This window comes from Diachasma alloeum, unplaced genomic scaffold (genome assembly GCF_001412515.2).
Source record: "Diachasma alloeum isolate Michigan unplaced genomic scaffold, Dall2.0 Dall_scaffold_00303, whole genome shotgun sequence".
NCBI classification, from domain to species: Eukaryota; Metazoa; Arthropoda; class Insecta; order Hymenoptera; family Braconidae; genus Diachasma; species Diachasma alloeum.
Window position 1 is genome coordinate 145847 of NW_021680442.1, and position 20633 is coordinate 166479.

At 37.1% G+C, this 20633-nt stretch overlaps 1 protein-coding gene across 1 annotated transcript in view; it reads left to right on the forward strand.

The window, feature by feature from the left end:
• Nucleotides 1–15861, forward strand: part of LOC107039691 — a 44088-nt gene extending 28227 nt beyond the window's left edge. Inside the window, exons 2-3 of the mRNA XM_015259451.1 lie at nt 15041–15242; nt 15327–15861. Coding sequence (XP_015114937.1) covers nt 15041–15242; nt 15327–15861 — 737 coding nt within the window. The remainder of the gene's footprint in view (nt 1–15040; nt 15243–15326) is intronic.
• Nucleotides 15862–20633: the final 4772 nt, after the last annotated feature.

A 20633-nucleotide genomic window follows, 5' to 3' on the forward strand; every position in this document is an offset into this window, starting at 1 on the left:
GAGAGAGAGAGAGAGAGAGCAATATCGTTGCGCTCTTTTGTCTGGTAGAATGGTGGGGCGGGCACACACACATATGCTGCATATCACATGGATGTACGCCCGCTTAAAAATCACTCCCCATTGGCCCACCCTTAATTGCCAATAACTTTTTAAGGGTGAGTCTGATCAAAAAGTGCAAAAGGACTTTACTGCTCAGAATCACCCCCTGATCCTAGGGTGTTCAGATGTACATGTACTTCTGAAACACCCTGTATATATATATATATATATATATATATATATATTTGTCACGCGGCAGTTTCCAGGGCAGTGGCATCTTCCAAGACAATTTCAATTGTAACACATTAGCAACATTAGTCAATGATTTGAGTAAATATAGCCCAATGAAAGCAGTTTCCAAGAAATATTTTCTGTCCCTCATGTCTTTTTTTTTCGTCAAGGATGGATACAAAATAGTTTGTTGGTACTGAATGGAGGAGGGCCAGCTATTGCTCTCGTTATATCTAATGATTAAATCGAAAAAGACGTTGTCCTGGAAACTGCCGTTTCCATACTAAGTGGCAGTTTTCAGGACATATGTTGTTCACATATAAACTATCATTTGTCAATAACTACAATTTTAGTCCGGCCTGCGCTTCTATGGTTAACTGTCGAACATTATTTGGTTATTCAAGATCTACCACATTGTGACCTTTCAACAGTGCCCAGGACAAATTTTTTTGAACGACTCAATATTCATTACTAACTTCAATAAGATTCTCATTTTTAAAAAATTCAAAGAATTCGAATTTTCGAGAGAGAAACAATCCCGGAGCTCCCAGCCGGAAATCGAACACGGGTTTCCCAGTTTTCCGCCGGGCATTCTCCCTACTAAGCTACCGGGATCCACGGAAAATTCTCCCCTCAAAACGCGACCACTTTCACCGCCTACCATCATTAGGTATTAAATCAAATTCGAAGAACTCGAATTTTCGAGAGAAAAAAATCCCGGAGCTCCCAGCCGGGAATCGAACCCGGGTTATTCTACATTGCTAACAACTTTCAACTCCTATCCACATCAGTTTCAGTTATAAATTTGCATAAGCACTATGTCCTGGAATCTGCCAGATTGTGATCGTTCGGCAGTTTCCAGGCCAGAAATGCTCTTCTGGAAAATGCCACATAGTATGAAAGCGACAGTTTCCAGGACATATTTCGCCCAGTATAAACTATAATTTGTCAGCAACTACAATGTTGTGCCTGTCTGCACTTCTGTGGGTAATCCTAGAACATTATTTGGTTATTTCGTATCTACCACCCGGGTAGAAAAAAACCGTCTTCTGAAGATTTTTCGCAAGATCTTTCGGAGAAATCTTCCGAAAGTTTTTGGAAGATCTTTTTGGTGACATGAGAAGATCTTCCAAAGATGGAAATTCATGTACGAAAGATATTTTAATTTTTTCATTTTAGATTTTCGGAAGACGGAATTTAGTCTTTAGAAAATCTTTCGAAGACAATCCACAAGAATCTTTGGGAGACAAAATTTCGTCTTCCAAATATCTTCCACAGGCAACCTAGGAGAATTTTGTGAAGAAGACAATTTTTATTCAAAATGTCTGTCCACATATAGAAATGGTGGATTTACTTTGAAATGGAGGTTCTAGATTCTAGAAATTCCTCTTCTCAACATTTATTCTTGATGGGGTGATGGACCTAACGAATTTAGAGATTGTTTTTAAGAACAATTATTTTATACAACTAATGCTGATTTTTTCTTGATATGCAAAATTTTCAGTTTAAACTTAAAAATGGTGGTTTTTTTCTCTACCCGGGCATATAGTGACCTTTCAACAGTTGCCAGGACATATTTCTTTATAGGACTCAATATTTCTTACTAACTTCAATGAGATTATGATTTCTACATTCCTAATAACTTTCGAAATTCACGAAAAATGTGAAATTTTCAACAATTATTATAAAAATCAAAGCCACCATTATAGATCACGTAATCATCTTTTAGCATCAACTTGATGGCATTGAAGTAAACGTTTTAAGCTATGATTGAATTTATTTGAAGCATGATATTTAAAGATATAATTATCAAATACATCAAAATAACGATTATTGCTATCACCTTCATTTGGGAAATCCGTCAAAAGGCTACCGAAAGGTTCAAAGAAGCGAAACTCGAAAACTCGTGGTTGGTAAAAGAATATTCCTTACATCTTTGAATCGTGTATCGAGTCTGGTCGTTCACCTACTACTTCAGAATGCAAAGAAGTTGAGAAAGTGAATAGAACTTTCAAGTCAGTTTTAGTTTCAGAAATGCAAGCTTATGTGCTTGATCTTATTAACAAAGCAACGAAACCGACAAAATAAATAAAAAACATGAAAAACTGCTGATTTCCTACACTTCCAATTTTTTTATGCTTTCTTGTTTGAATTTCATGACCAAACATTTGTTTTCCTATTGAAAGTATTATGCCATAAGTGCTATGTTCATGTTAAAATGTGTTTCTCTATTATGATTAAAACTGCTGGTAGTAGGTGCTATCTATAATTTGATAGAATTGATATGTTAAAATAGTTTGGTTTTCTTTTATACCTTTAATTCGGAAAAAACGATGTACACAGTTTTGCCAAAAGGATACAGTGCGACTGAAGACACTACTAATTAGGCATTCCTCATGATTTGCATTAAATCAAAATGTCAAATCATCGCAAAACTTTATTAAAAAATAATTATCTAATTTCTTTCATTCTGCAATATACTTTCACTAGCTTCCATGATTAACCCTGCAGATAATTATTTACCTTTTCTTTACACTCTGAGAGTGAAAAACCTATGATTCTGATTCTATTCTTCGGATAAGAGCCTGTAGTTATACTGTACTGTAGTACCTGTAGTACTGTTATACGTAGAACACACTTGGAGTGGAATCATTGAACCGTTAACCATCTTTCAAATGGTTTATGTTTATTGGACAACAATATTGAAAAAATTTCTTCATCTCGGAGTCCGTTTTACCTGAAACTGAGCAGTATGATACTATCGATAACCATATCGAATCCATTTTTAAAATTTTATTGTTTCCTTGTTCTGTCAAGCTATAGTAATAAAAAACGTGTTCTTTAAGCAAATATAGTAAAAATAAAAGCACAAGCATTATTACTTACCCATGTAAAAAAAAGGGAAAAATAAAATCGCAGTTTCTTACAAAAATAGTGATTATAGAAAGTCTTAATTTTCGTGAATGACACACACCTCCAAATTAGTGTAAAACAGTGAAGTACACTAAACTGGTCATTCACTATTCATAATTCATCACCACATTCCAAACATGATTGAAAGATTATCTGTTATAATTATTTTCCTGAAAATTGAAAAAAATAACTACCGCCAATTTTGACATTTAAGGGTAGTTAAGGTATTGATAACCACCAATTATAATAAATGATCAACGACGAACTATTGAGATAATAGATTTGAAAACAGACTGTGCGAAAATGTCCTGGAAGCCACCTATGTCTTGGAACCTACCGGAGCGTCGGATATATGTATAAAATGTGCATGTATGCCGATAAAACATATATATTTGACTCTGTTTTACTAATTGTCAGTTATATGAAATTGCAGATTCTAGGGCGTCCTGGAATTTGCCGATGTCTTGGAACCTGCCTGTACATCAAATGGACATACAAAATATGTATGTATATTCGGAATATATGTATATCATATGTATGTACATTTGAACTCTGTCCTAGCATCTGCCAATGCGCCGAAGTGGCAGATTCTAGAGCGTTCTGGAATCTGCCGATATCCTGGAACCTGCCCATACATTAAATATACACACAAAGGTTGAATGTACATTTGAAATATATGTATATAAGATGTACGTATATTTAAATTTTGTTCTGAAACTTGCCAATTATCCGATTATTCGATTATATAATTTTATGCTTGTACACCACTAATGGACAATAAATACTCATTTTTTAGTTCAAAAATTGTCAGGTATTTCCTAAAAACTTCATTGCGTACGAACAACTATATTAAGTTCTGCAGTTTATCAAGTAGAAACAAGAATCAGGTTAGAGGGTTAATCCTGAGTACTTGCCCACATGATTTTTCTGTGGATCATGTAATCCACATTTTTATGCATGGCAAATAAAGGAGAATACCCGATGCGTTTCGATGCCGAAATGTATTTATCGGATTGACTGATTGATATTGATGCCTTGAAAATACATTCAGATTCGATATGAAATTGATAATTTTTCGTTAGTTTTTCGCAACTTCTCGCCAAATAAATGGCAAACATTGTGATGGAAAGTGGAGAAATTTTCGAGACCTTATGAGCAAATTTCAATTACCTTAGCAATGCTTCAACTACTCAAATCAACGTTTTCAAGATTTTGTTGAGACATGGAGAATCGGAAATATCTAATTATACTTAGTTGTGTTTGACATTTCCAAAGATAGACGGAGACAGAAATACCAGAAACCTTCCCGTGTTAACAGAGTAAAATGCCTTCACTCGATCGGTGTAGCACCGATCCGGTGCATGGAGAAACAAGCAGCGCGAGAGAAGCCATTTGACAATTTACATGTGACTGCTACTCTCCACGTATTTTTTTCTCCTATTTAGATTTCTACCGAATTGATTAGTAGTCGGCTTCCGAACGGATTCTAATGTATGTTTTCAAAAAATGAAGGCATAAGGATTACCATTTTTGAAAATATTAAGGCCAATCCCATTCATACTTCATGTAAAATATCGTTAGCAATTATTATCTATTTATGGACAAATTATCCTTTTCATTATTACCATTTATAAATCATCTAGTCAGAATAAAGAAATTATTGGAATAAATAAATATGAGAAACAATAGTGGTCATATGGGTAGGATGCGGCGGCGGTCATCTATAGATGCTTATAAACTTTGTCTCATTTTTCCCTATTTCTATAAAATAAATATGAAAAAACCATACATTCATATTATGGTATTCAAATGAACGATGAAATATAGATGTGTAATTTTTTTTTCTCAAGAATTTTGGTTTAATTTCTCCATCTCAAGAACTATCAAATATATCGACCTCAAATTTGATGTAGGACTGTTGCTTGACAATCCTAACTGGAAGCCCAAGTTTCAAAATGTTTCCCTGACTTTTACCAATGTCATCGTGCGCAAAAGGGAATTCCGACCAAAACAAGTTGACATTTCGATTTTTACGTCAGCTAGAAACCATACAACGACTTTTATTCAAAAATAGGAAAACCCAAATATTTCGAAAACTTTCTATGAACAGATATACATTTTGATTGATTAAGATAGAGGGCAAAAAGACGAACATTTCGAAAAAAAATATTGCACTAAGTTAACTCGGTATTGAGATATTAAAGAAATTAAGCTTACATACACAATTGAATCTTTCTGAAACTAATTATCCGATTTAGCCCCGATTCAATACGAATCATTGTAATTACCAGAGGCACCTCCGTGTCAAATTTCAAGTTGATATTTCGATTTTTGTGTCTGCTAGAGACCGAACAACGATTTCGAGGTAAAAATAGAAAAATCGATATATCTCCAAAACTTTATATGAACGGGGATATATATTTTGATTAATTAAGATAGAGGATATCAAGACGAATATTTTGAAAAAAAAATATTGCAATAAGTTAAGTCGTCATGGAGATATTGAAGAAATTAGGTTTGCATACAAAGTTGAATATCTCTGAAACTAATTATCCGATTCAGCCCAGATTCAATATGAACTATTATTATTACTAGCGGCACATTCGTGCTACATTTCAAGTTAATATCCCAATTTTTGCGTCTGCTAAAGACTGAACAACGATTTTGAGGTAAAAATAAAAAAATCGATATATCTCGAAAACTTTGTATGAATGGGTATATATATTTTGATTGATTAAGATAGAGGATCAAGACGAATATTAAAAAAAACAATATTGAAATCGCTGGGATATTTTCCGAGATATTCGGGAAAAAGCAGAAAAAAATAAATCGCTAGTTCTCAAAAACTAATGGACGAATTCAGCTGAAATTTGGCACAGAGTTAGTCCCAAATTATACCAATAAACTGACAAAATTTTAAAGTATTTCGGATGATTTTTCCCGTTTATTCGTCAATTTTAAGAAAAAGTGACCACCGACTGGACATGATCACACACAGATATGGTCCTCAAACTTCGTATTTTTCCGTTTCAGTCCATTCTGCATCCTTTCCAAGCAAGATTCGCGAGTCGAAAAATCGATCGAATGCAATGTTTCCATTCGGAAGCAAAAAGATACAAATAAAATATGGTACGCCACCGGTATTTTCCTGGGAGAGTTCACAAGATGAGTGAATTCCGTCATGTTGCCTGGGCCGCGCAGGAAAATATATTTTCTCTTCACCGTCAATTTTACGACATTTGAACAGGATTAAATCTATGCTAAAACTCTCAAGAAAAACAGTAAAATGACTGCGGAACGCATGAAATTATTCTATGGGCTAAAATCGAATTATCCCGAGGCCACAGGAATTAGAAATAGGAGAGTTTAGGGAGAATCAGACTGTTTTGAAGTTGAAAAAAATGTTTATAGGGCAGACCGGAGCAAAATGACACTGTGGGGTAGAATGGGACCGCTGTAAAATTTGAGGTTTAGAAAAATGACTGATATCGCCAGCATTACATATAAAATACCTATCACTACAAAAACTCCGGTATTATTCTAAAATCGATATGTTCGAATCGGAAGGCTGAATTGTCCGAATTTTTGAGTACGAGTAAATCGATCTAAAAATCGAAGGTCATTCATGGAATTGCACCCAAAAAAAATCGATCTGAATCAAACCGAAAAATCGGTCTGAATCAAGTCGGACTGAATCATACCGGGAATCGACTTGTTTCATCTCGAATTGACGGCATGAATCAAGTCGGACTCGGACAGATGCAAACCAGAATATCGGTCTGATTCAAGTCGATTATTGATTCAGATCGACTTCGGTTTGATTCGGTTTGGGTGTACTGAATTCTTGATGTATAGCCCCTAGTTTTTAACCTCGGCCGCAATTATTTAGTTTAATCTGCAAATTTTCTAAAATTAAGAAAAATTCATACAGAGAAAAAAAGTGGATTAGCTTTAGAAACTAGTTTCTAAAACTCTTGTTCTTAAGCTTTATCCTTGGTGAGATCATAAAAATTAACCAATTTGGGGATTGTTTTTACGAACCAATATTTTCTAAAATCAATGTTGAATGTTTCTTAATTTTAGAAAATTTTCAGATTGAACTAAAAAATTGCGGCCAAGGTATTTAAAGGGCGTAAGTGGCCCATACATAGAGAGGGGTCCCCAAATATCGGGAATTTCAGGTGTATGGAGAGGGGGTTTTCCAAATGGGCAGGGGGAGGGTTGCGAATTGAGAATTTACAATCAAAAAAATTGGGTCGGTGAGTTTTNGGGGGGGGGGGGGGGGGGGTGCATTGAGAATGCACTACCGAAAAAATTGAGTCGACGAGTTTTTCAAAAATATCTCCGAAACTAAGGGGGATAGCGAATTTTGACAGAAAAAAAGGGGGTTTCCAATTTCCCTTTTCAATTTGTCAAAATTACAAATTTTCAATATTTTCAAAATTTTAAAAATTCATTGCAAATTGTTGAAATTTTTATAATTTTTGACATTTTTGATATTTTCCAACTTGAACAAATTGAAGAAAGAAAACAGAACGCCCTCCCCCCCCCCACTTTTTCAGTAAAAATTCGCTATCTCCCTTAGTTTCTTAGATATTTTTGAAAAACTCACCGACTTCATTTTTTTGGTTATGAATTCTCAATACAAACCTCCCCCCTCTCCCACTATCAAAATTTTCGTAAAAATTCGCAATCTCCCTTAGTTTTGAAGATATTTTTGAAAAACTCCAACTATAACCCACCCTTTCATAAAACACCTCTGAAAAACCTTCTCTTTACAAGCCCCCCCCCCTCCGGATATCACTGCTCCCCTTTTTACAAAATTCCTCCTCAAAAATTAAAAAATTTTCAAGATTTTAGAAAATATTTTGTCTGAAATTAAATATATTTTAGTTTAAAATTAATCCCAATTTGGATCATTAATATCAAACGATTTTTTTCTAAAACTTGGAAAAAAGTTTCTAGATTTTAGAAACCTGAAGGTTAGAAACCACCATTTCTAAAATTTAGAAACTTTTTCTAAAGCTAATTTACTTTTTTTCTCTGTGTAAATCAAACCGAAAAATCGGTCTGAATCAAACCGCAAAATCAGACCGAATCAGACCGAAAAATGGACTTGAATCAGACCGAAAAATCGACCTGAATCAGACAGAAAAATCGACTTGAATCAAATCGAAAAATCGACTAGAATCAACGCGCAATCTACTACCTAAAACAGGCAGAATTTTGGAGTGAATCACTCCGTTTTTCGGTTTGATTGAAACCGATGTCGGCTGGACCCGTTTCTACTTGAAATAAACCACTTTTTGACTTAGACCCGGAATTCGGATTGGCTTAGTCAGAGTCACTCGGTCTGAATCAAGCCGAAAATCGGTTAGAACCAGTACTTTTTTTTAGTGTGATTCGTATTATTTTAACTTATTCGAAGAAGGAGGGTTTGAACCCTGAGTATCTCTGACCATCATTTCTGGACCCTTATATCTTGACATCCCAGACAGCTTGACCCTTGGTCCAGGCGCTCATAGTCGACCCTTATATTCTGACCCTTATATTTTGACTCTTATACACTGATAAAAACGATCAATTATTGTTAACAGATGGATTTGATTGAAGGCCAGGGTCTATTCGGTTTCACCAAATGCTAATTAGTTAATAGTTAACAAATGCATATTTGACGAGCCTTGTTTAACTTGACTTTCACCTTTCAAGTCAACCATTCGTTAACTATTAACGAATATTCATTTAGCCATATTCAACTCTACCATTCGTTGATAGTTAACGAATCTCGTTTGAAAGAAATGAATCATTCTATCAGTGTATTTTGACCCTTATGTTTTGACCATTATGTGTTTACCTTTATATATTGACCTTTGTCTTTAGATCTTTATATTTTCTGTTTTTTACTTTGACCCTTACATATTTTGATGGAATTGGGTGTGACCGATTATGTAACGAACCAACAACTTCCCGACGGATTCCCTTTTTCCTGTTCATTCGAACATTTGCAATATTTTTACACTTGTCCTTGTAATTATTTTGGGATAACTCAGTGTCGGGATCAGAAATTAAGGTTAGAAATAAGCCTCACACGTCGGGGCCAAAATGTGGGGATCGGAATATATGGGTCTAAATATAACGATCAAAATATAAGGTTCAAAATCTAGCGATCAAAAGAACGAAATAAATCCCAACTATTTCTTGTCATAATTTCACAAATACATTAAACCATACCACAATATTTACGACTGTGTTGCCATGGTTTTTCTCATTAATTGTCATATTATAAACAATAAGGGTGTGGTATAACGCGAATATTTTTCATTATTCGATATTATAATTTGTAATACAGCAAATCCTCTGGTATTCGTCGCATTTCCCTCAATTCTGGTGTTTCAAATGGGAACGGGATGGGATAGAGTCACGCTCTCCTAATTCGCTCCCTCTGTTACAGTTGCGTGCATATTACACCATCAAGAGTCTGCTGTAATTGATTGAGGAGAGTTCCAACAATTCTCGGGATTCTCCCGATTGAACGCCAGACATTTTCTGATCAATCTATATAATCGGATCCGTTCGACAATTCTTTATCGGTATGGATGTCAAATCGGATTTCTACCGATTTTTTCATCCAAGGGACATCCTTTTTGAAATCTTCGGGGAAACTCTTCCAATCGCAAGACTCTGTCCGATTGTTTTCTTTGCATGTAGAAAGTTTTCGAGATATTTCCATTTATCTGTTTTCACACTTGAAGTTGGAACTTATCCTGGTAGAAATTCAAAGTCATTTGTAGCTCACCCGGACTTTGGAGTATGAGTGAGCCTTGCAGGACGAGTACGCCTCGCGACTTATATGGGAGATCATAAAAGAGGTTGTTGTTGCCTCTCCAATGCGTTAGAGAATATGATAAACATTGAATAAGCAGCAACTAAATGATGAAAGTATCGTAAGTAAGAATTGATACGTGGCTATCTAAATCAATTAACCATGAAAATCAGGCTCATTTCATAGGTGCAAACGTCATCCTAATCACAAATACGAACTCATTTTTCCGACATATCTTTTATGTTACTAGGCCCGATTTACCCCATTGCCTAATTAGTCTGTTACTCAGTTCACCACTTGCTCCATCTTTCCCCATGATCTGAGCGCCGAATAGCAGTCTCATCCTGTTTAACCCGAATTGGAATTTTACACTCAATCATTTAATTTCATTCTATCATTGAATTTGTCCCACCATAAAAAAAAAAATTGACCCATTTATTCCATATCACCTCGCTGTTGAACTAGTTCGCTACCGAATTCATCCCCTAGTCTTACCCAGCTGTCTAACTATTTTACTCCATCTCGCCATCCCATTTTGTCCCTTTCATTTCGGTTTGCCGTATCATTTGCTCACCTTTCCGTCAACCCATATTTCCCCACTGTTCACCTTGGTCAATCCTTTCCTATCTTTCCCTTCTCATTGTACAGATCAAACGGGAAAAATACGACCTGGCACAAGCAGCTGAATAGCTTAGAAGATACCGGGATAATCTACGATCACTGAAGCTAAGCAGGAGTCAAGTAGACTAGTAAAAGGATAGGTGACCGAAAGGAAATACAGCGAGTCAGGAGGGAACATCTGGACAAACACTGAACGGAATTGTTTTTTTTTCCATTGTTGTTGAATTCATGAATTAATTACATTAATATATTTAATTATTTTCCAAAAATGGAAATTAAGTAAATATTAATGATGAATTAATCATTTAAATATGTACCTGAGTAGAAATTTGGTTAGGCAGTTAAACCTTTGGCCAGGGAAGGTCCTGCTCCGGTATCAATACGGTATACCTGGGTATGGCATGGCAAATGAGAACCTGAAAGGGACCATTTCATGTTCATTTTACCAACAAAATTTACAAAGTTGAAGCAGGCATGCCTAATCATGCTCAAGTCAGAGCCTTCTAAGTGTACCGCGATTTGAAAAAACCATTAAATTCTGATCAGGCATGTCTGATCAGGGCGATTTCAGGGCCTTTTTCAGTCTGTCTTAATTAAACATGAGTTCTCATTAAGTATACCAGATACGGCTAACCTGATCCGGCAATGATCAGGACCGGGTAAGGCATGCAGTGAATCATTAATTTCCAGAATTCTATAAGTTCAGTACGGCTGATCTAATCCGGCGATGATCAGGTCTGGGTAAGGCATGCCTATAGGACATGGAAAATTTTTCGCCAACCAAAGAGTTGCAGCGGGATTGGAAAAGAGGTGTGAGGCGGAAGGGAGAGCGGGTAATTATTAAGAGAATTGTACTCATCGATGATATCGTAGATTTAGTATAACAGTGTCAAAAATTAGGAATATTGTTGATTTACACGAAATAAATCACTGTTTTCAAGAATGACACGGTCGCCGCGTGGATGGAGTCCAGAACTAGCAACGAAAGAGTCCGGGGTTTACAACCCACTCTGAGTGATTTTTTTTTTTCAACCCGCTTGTCCTAAAACCGGTATTTATTAATGTATTTCGCATTAAATGTCTAATTGATTCATTTACAGTCAGAAATATATTGATTACCAATAAAGTCTGTTAACCAAGTAAGGGCGAAATGTGGCCATCTATCATGGGCCTTATCAGGTTTCGAAATTAGGTCCTGATCATGTTTTGCGGTACATTTCCTATCAGGCCCTGATGGAGTAACCTTGACAGGGCCAAATCTTTACTACAGCACAGCGGACCTATCCAGTCAAGGACTAAAATTTCTACTCGGGTAGGAGACGCGAAGGCTCTCACCCAGAGCCGGTCGATAGCTGTCGGTTGACAGTCTTGCACTATCTCTCTCGGACAGTTTCTCAAAAGTATGGCTAGTGGCGAGGAACCATACTCTCTGGAAGACGCCGACGCGAGAATTTGCGACCCTAAAAAGATTCAATTTTTTCATCTCGAAGACTCAGAATGACTCAGGAGTTCTGCAGTCATTTGAGAGAAGTATTTGCATGGAAGTTATTGGACTATTGTTATGAATTATTCAATTGAAGATAAAATTGAAAAAAATCTATTAGTGTGAGCTTCAACCGGTAACACCTATTCCAACTCATCCTACACTAAATCGACATTTGCATGGTCAATGAATTTCTCGCCGCTGGTTATTGTCGCATTAGAAGTAAAGCAATCCATTGTTCAATTCATCAACTATTTGCTTCTGTATCACGAAAAATACACTATTTCAAACCAAAACATGAGATTACATGATAAGTTCTTACCACTTTACTTTTGACTATCAAAACTTGGTCGAAAAAAGCATCATAAAAAATCGGGTAGAGCATCACTCTACCCGACACCTGTTTTCCCTGGAGCTACGTGTCCGTTGGTGTGCAACACATTAAGAAAGTTACTTTAAAATGCCATGCATACATGAGCCGATCCCCCGATATTACTATACTCATCCATCCCCCCCCCCCCCCCCCCCCCCNCCCCCCCCCCCCCCCCCGCCTGCCATGTGCTAGATTATATGGCACCTGTTTTCGCACGTATATCGTGCCTTTTCTATCTGCGAGAATGGATAACAACAATGTCGTTTTTGACCTCACGTACGACCCGGTATTACGAGGTGGTTTTATACGTGAGATACAGAACACGTTTGGTGTACTGCCTTGCTGAACGTTGAACCGGAAATATTGACATGAAATTTCACCTTCTGTCCGTTCATTCCTAAAGCTGTATGATTTATCCTACTGGTAGGGTTATATTTTTAATTGCTGCTGGTGTCAATGAATAAACAAAATCCCATTCATCAGTTGAAAACCGGGGAAATTGTTCTTCTCAATGTGTTTATGGAGGTCACTAAATTGTTATAAAGTTTATCTCCCATGGAAAAAATTTTCAGTCTTTTGGAGCTCTCCAAGAGTGCAAGAGATTGACCCCAGTAGAAATTTCGTCGGTTCATGATCAGTTACCAATCAGATGTAACTGACATGGTCACCAGTTCCGCATAGGTTGCGACGTACAAAAAACTCATGAAAACGTCACGTAGTTACCTCACAAGTTACAAGCAGTTCGTAACCCAATACATGAAAACCGTCAAAAACTCACGTGATTATTCATTCACCTAATTATTAGAAGTATGCGGAACCTGATCCGGTGATGATTGGGTCCGGATAAAGTATGTCGTACGGGACTTCTATATGTAGAAGACCGAGACGAGAAAAATCGACACAAGCGCGAAGATTTTACACGAAAAAATACGAAACTTTAAGACCGAGATGAGAAAACTTGAATTGGAATCATCCCGAGAGGAATCGGTAGTGGGTATTTCGAGATTGAGACGAGACCAAAGATTTTCATTGTCATTGAGACTGAGACCAGCTCTGCAAAGTATTGTCTCGTGGATTTTCTCGCGGCATCATTAAGCAAAGAGGTGCGATGGGAGTGGAAAAAGGCGGAGGGTCGGAGAGGAGCGCGGATGATTATCAGGAAAATGATAATAATTAATATTATTGTAGATTTAGTTCAATACTATTATTTTATTGGGAATATTATTCACAAATGACCATTTTTAAGAATGACACGGTGGTCGACTAGACAGGGTATAGAACTTAGTTTTGAGGCTTCCGCGGCCATTATTAATGACATTATTGGCTGCCGGATGGATGTCGCATTTGGTTCCAGCATTGCGCCGACGTTTCGCAAACATTGCAGTCTGCATCTTCAGGGCTATGCGCTCCGATTCTGAGCTCCGATGTCTGGGGGTTGTCCTTATATGTCTTCCCCTGTGAGGGTGGGAGAAGAGGAGGAGGAAGGGAAAAGGGGGGGGGGTATCCAATCGTATGTATTCAATTGAATCAGCTGGTCATTTGAAAAGGGTATAGAACTACTAACTAAAGGGTCCGGAGTCTAAGTTCCGCTCTGAGTGATTTTTTTTCTTTTTTTTACCAGTTTTTTTCTACGGCACAGCAGACTAAGGCCTAAGCAGTAAAGTATTAAAAATTTTATTCGGGCGGGCTCTTCCGTAATCAGTCGGGCACCTCGGAGAATTTTTGGTGAGAGACTCGTGGCTGTCTGATTTTTCGCCACTGTCTGAGTCGCTCATGGAAAGATCGGGATTTAGAACTTTCGGGACTGAGAATCAGGGACTACGCAAAACTAATTAGTGATTCATTAATTATTAACTAAATAGACAGTGGAGCAAATAGTAATATAGGACAGTGGATAAATTGGGGGGGGNGGGGGGGGGGGGGGAAAGAATTAGACAACGGAGTAAGATGGGATAATGTGGTAATCGGGTGATGGGAGAATTAGATCGTGGGGTAAAATGATATAAATCGTGGACTAAATGACAGGTTAATTAGCCAGTACCGTAAATTGGGCGGCAAGTAAATTGGATACTGCTGTTCAGTGGGATAGTCGGGTAAAATCGAATTCTTCATATATTGAATCGCGAATTGATAAGACAATGGGGTAAAATAGGTGAGCCTGGCAAATATGAGGGTGGGGTAAATGGAAAGGTAAGAAAGAATGCAACAGCTTGGCAGATGGAACGTTGGGCGAATTTCAGCCGGGGGTTAAATAGTACAACAAGGGGAATCGGACGGCGGATTAACTCGGCTGTGGAGTAAAATGGGATAGTGGGATAAGATAGAATAACGGGTTGAAGCAGATCCGTTTCAAAACGATAGTCTATTTTACCTCATTATTCCATTTAGAGCGAGTATTGCATATCGTGAAAAGACTAAATTGTGTTATCTCGGGTCATTTTCATAAGCTGTTAAAAAATTTCCAGTAGTAATAACACCACTCATGCTTAAAAATTATTGCTCATTTTTTTAGAACTTCTGAGTATGAGTTAACTTACTCTGCAAACCTTACTGTCAGACTCGTCGACTCATCTTCCCCTGAAGAAAGATCCAACAAAATCGGTGCAACTGGAAAACAACAAGCTAGTTGAGGAGTGGTTTCAGAGAGGTCATATCTCTGAACAAACAGAGAACTGGTTAAAGGGGCGTAACTCTTCAACCCCACGTATGCATGCTCTTCCAAAGATCCACAAGAAGGAAATGGCATTCCGACCTATAGTGTGATCGATTAATGGGCCGACCTACAACCTGGCATCTTACTTGCACTCAGTGATCAATGTGAGCAATCGGGATTTTTTCTCCAGTGTCAAGGACAGTTTTGAATTTAGTGAATATATTCGAGACGTTGAGATACCTGATGGTTATAAACTGATATCGCTGCATGTGTCGGCTTTGTTTACTAAGGTACCACTTCCACTAGTAAAAAGAGGATTAAGAAGGAGGGAAGAAACGATGGATCTTAAAATGCCTATTGATGATCTCATTGGCGCGGTACAATTTGTAATGGAATCAACAAGTTTCTCTGCAGGCAATGAATATTGGAAGCAAGTGCACGGACTTCCCATGGCCTTCCCATTAGCACCAACACTGGCGGAGGTTGTTATGCAGGATCTTGAGTTCACATGCCTTGGAGAGTTGAGTTTTTCCATTCCATTTTACAAGAGGTACGTGGACGACATCATTACGGCGGTACCGGAAGATAAGGTCCAGGAAGTGGTTGATATTTTCAACCGTCAGCATGAAAGGTTGAAGTTCACTCGTGAAATGGAGGTGGATGGAAAGATTCCGTTCCTAAATGTTCTTTTGATACGTCAGGGGAACCAAATAAGAACTGATTAGTATAGGAAACCGACATGGTCGGGGAGATATATCAACTATTTCTCGCATCATCCGACATCACAAAAAAGAGGTGTGGTATTCATGTTGGTGGACCGGGCATGGAAGCTTGGTCAGCAGGAATACCTCCACAAGAATTTGGATTTAATTATCTCCACACTAATGCAGAATGATTATCCAATGAAGTTTGTGACCTATTGGGTGACGGTTCGATTGAAGCATCTGGAGAATATCTAAGAAATCTAAGAAATTTGGGGCAGCGGATGCTGCAATTATCAACAGCCACCATCGTATGAAGAGTTCAGTATTGCCATATGCTGAAGGGTTAAGTCAGAACTTGGCCAGATTGTGCAAGAAATTTGACTTGAGACTGGTCTCTTCGAATAGTTATAAACTAGGAGATTTCATAAGAACAACTAAAGATAGCGTGGACACAATGAAGAAGACCAATTGTGTTTACTCAATACCATGTTCAGGATGCTCCGGGGTTTACATTGGGCAAACAAAAAGGGCCCTTGGTACACGGGTAAAAGAACACAAGAGGAATTTCAACGCAGCGGTTGATAAACACACTGCTCTGACGGTCCATTCCATAAAAAGTGGTCATCGGTTCGAGTTTGATAGGGCAAAGTTCTTGGGACAAGAGAAGAATTTATACAAACGGAATTTGCTTGAAATGATCAACATTACCAGGAACAGGAGCAGTGTCAATTTTAGATCTGATATTGACCACCTCAGCAATGTTTATAGCGGGCTGATTGGCTAGTTTTAATATTCTGGGATTTCTGGGGATATTTGATCTAGAGACTTCTCTAGGGATTTTGATCCAGGATTTTTCTAGTGATGTCGGATCTAGGGAATTTCGGGGGCCTTGATATTGGGTCATCATGCTGAGACTGTAGTATATCCTGACGTGTTATTTCTGCGCAATGTTTTGTTATTTTTATTATTAATTTGCTACCAGCTGACAATACTTGAGGCTGGAGAAAGCCCAGTTCATGAAGTCATATTTAATTGAGATTGAGTCATTGGATTATTTTCATGTTTTTTTGGGTTACGATGATTAGAAACTTCTTATCTATTGCTACTAACCTCAACGTTTGTGTTGGGGCGCTATTTTATTTCGACTGCATCAGTGAGTTTAACAAATTTATTTATTTATTGACTTGATTTGATATTGATTGTAATTCGGCTTTTGTTGTTAGTGACAGATTAATAAGAGAGGGAAGTCCTGATAAGGGTCTTGAATGAGACCGAAACGTCGACTGGTTTCACAACATGATTAATTGATGCTGTTTATTTATTGGAGACCGCAAGGCCACAAAACAACAACCTTTCATCATTAATTTATCCACGGTCAATAAATCTTTTGTTTAATTTTACTCTGCAAAATTTGGCACAGTTTTTCTATGGATGTTTGAGGTAAATAGTCGATAATTTTGGAGCATTGTATATTGGCCATTCGGAGTGAACTATTTCAAAGAACAAAAAAATGCAGAGCTTAAAGAAAATTTCGGAAAGGAAACAGTTGCTTAGCCTAAATACGGCGCTCTGCAGTCAATATCCTTGGAATATAAATATTTGTTGGGATTTCCGGTGCACACCGTAGAAAGTTTCAACAAGTGACAGTTCCAGTCGAGTAAAATTTGAAGCAATCCCATGATTGAAAACTCACAATTTGATGAAAAATATCTATGCGAAATGTAAATTTCAATTCAATTATTTGGTAAAAATTAGTAGGCATCATGAAAATTCGGACTAATTTATTCTGAAATTCCAAATTGATTGGAAAACCATTCTAATGTAATTCTAAATATTCGGATTCAATTGCAAATATAAGTTATTTGTGGAATTGTGGTTTGATTGCTACACTGAGAAAAAAAATTTCTAATATCTGAAACATATTTTCCTGAGACAAGTAAATTTTCTTCAATTGCTTAATTCTCTCAGGCATCTCAATTCACATTACGCGAGAACAGCCTGATGCTTTAAAATATTCTTATACTCAAGTATGATTTTGTCGCAAATGAACTTACTTAAATCGCGTAGAAGAATCGTCAATCTTCTAGTCATTATTGTTTTCATGATTTTTTCGTTATGCACTCCCAATATTGCAATATGTAAAATATTCATGACGTAACGCGGAACCATAGTGATGAATGAAAATTTATTCGAGTTCCGTGAAGTGAACACATTCTGAGATTTAAGCCATTGAAAATAATTTACTTCTCTGAAGAAAATATGTTTCAGATATGAGAAATTTTTTTTCTCAGTGTACTCAAAAATTTGGAATTCACTTGACTTTTCAATTAAATTTGGAATTTTATGAACCATATTCCCGAAAAGGTAATGTCAAAAAATAATAAAGAACAACAATCAATGTTCAAAATTGGAAAAAGAAAATGCTCAAAATGAATCACATAGTAAATGTGTAAATACACAGCAGCCTTGCGCTGGCGGAAAATTTGAACCGGCATATGGCGCAAGACGCCGTGTGCCGGCAGATGTAAGAATCTGCTTACAGAAATCACATACCTCAATTCGATAAAGAGTATGCAATTCTCAAGCAAAGGCTTCTCTCTGAATCGCGTTCAGCAGAGCAACGAGCTCACATGGCGTTGGATTCAACATTGAAGGAGGACTCGGTGGTAGATATCGGCGTTATGCTATGGTCCATGGCATGAGCGAGGCCATACCTCACTGTACGGGATAGGTATCGTGATAGATATCCTCACAGGGTTGGTAGTAGATTTCAAAATTTTGTCGAAATATTGTCATCTTTGTATAATTTTTGAGGATGAACTTGGTGCTGACATGCTTGAGTTTGCATTCATGCAGAAGGATCACCGAAAATATAATGAGTATAGTGTCAACTATCAGGGTTCTTCGGGATCGATGGAAGTTACGGCAATGGAAAGACTGTGGCTTCGATCCGTTGAGGAAGTAAAGTTCCGCTATAAAGTTATGTTGTCCAACGGTGCCTCTAACACTTTCAGTCATCTGAAAAAACTGAATCCTTATGGAACGACTGATATCATCAAGGAGGAGTGCATTAACCATGTTGCTAAACGTGTAGTTACAGGACTCACTAATTTATGTAAAGATTCGAAGAAAGGAGGGACTAATTTAGAGCGGGGGGCGGGGCACAGGGGCGTTGACGGCGCTCACTATAACAGCTCTTGGAAATTTCTAAAGGAATGCAATCTTTGCCAATCGGTCAGACATTGGTGCTGTGAGGAAAGGTATTTTTGTGACACTAAAATATTACTCATTAACTGATGGGAAGCCTAACCATGAAGACTGCCCCAAAGTTGAGAATTCATGGTGTTTTTTCAATAAACGCAGAACGCGACAACAACCACATGGGAATCACAAGCAGATGTCGGTCAAGTAGAATCTAGACCTTGGCAAGGCTATTCAGCCACTGTATACACGATTGTCTTGTGACGAACTCCTTCCAGGATGTACGAGAGTAAGAACACAAAACGCTAATGAGTCTCTACATTCCGTCATATGGAGAAATTGTTCGACGCATGTGTTCACTGCGAATTTCGGTAACGATTGGAGTTGCTAGATTCAACATGGGTTTTCTTCATTCTTAGCAACTAAGAGCTACCATTCAGAAAATAAAACTCAGTTCTTACTCAAAGAAAATTTTTCGTCAACAAGGCGATAGGAGAGTATCATGTAGTGCAAATCAACAGATAACCACTTCCAAGAAATTCACGAAGAAAACAGAACGTAAGCAATGAGCCGCTGAAGTGTCAAAACAGCAGAGGAAAAGAGGACCATTATACAAAGCTGGAGCATTCTAAAATGGTAAAATAATTCAACCTTTCATGATATCGAAAATAAAATTGTAAAATGGAATACTGAATAATTTCTGACAGATTAAATCCATATTTCTAATACTATTTTTCTTTTCAGGAAACTGGAGAGCTCGAGATGTGGCAGGACTTGATATAAAAATCTAAAAAAAATTGTACTTCAAAGAGACTATGTGTAAATGAGTATTTGACATATTTCATGATTTTCGGGTATATCACGAGGGAGAAAAAAATTCAGATATATACTAAAAAACCATACTTTGAAAAATCCATGCTATACTTGGATCTATAAAAACTATATGTATACCAAATTTGAGCTGAATCGATTGAAAAAAGGAGCATTTGAACCGTTTTGAAAGTTCAAACCGTTTTTCATTCGTTTTGACCCCTTCTACGTGGCGAAAATCTCCGGTAGCGGCTTCAATATTACTTTTTATCGACCCTCAATAAGTATCAAAAGCTTTAATCTAAGTCTCATCAAAATCCAGGGACTTTTAAATTTCACCACGGTCTCCCCTTAAAATATTTTGAATATATTCTCCATTCTTTCAGAAATATTTTTTGGGCTATTTTACATAAATGGTGCAATTATTTATTGGAAAAAAAATAAGATTAGCTGGGTGGAAGTCGAGTTTAAAAAAAAGTTGGACTATTTTTAATATTTTAAGCCTCTGCATGGCAAACGACCAATAAACAATCATTTTTTTCGCACTAATTATTAATTTTGAGACACATATAATCGATCGTCAATGTGTGAAAAATCTCATTCCAATAACCCCCGACTTTTAAAACCCATAGTAGTCTCTCCTTAAGACACACAGATTCGAAAATAATTGATAGAATGACGATGTTTCATTTTTTGACAAAAACTATTTTCAGCTAAATTGCTCTATGCCAAAATGTATTGAATCGATCAACCCAAAATTTCATACACAAATGTGATTCAAT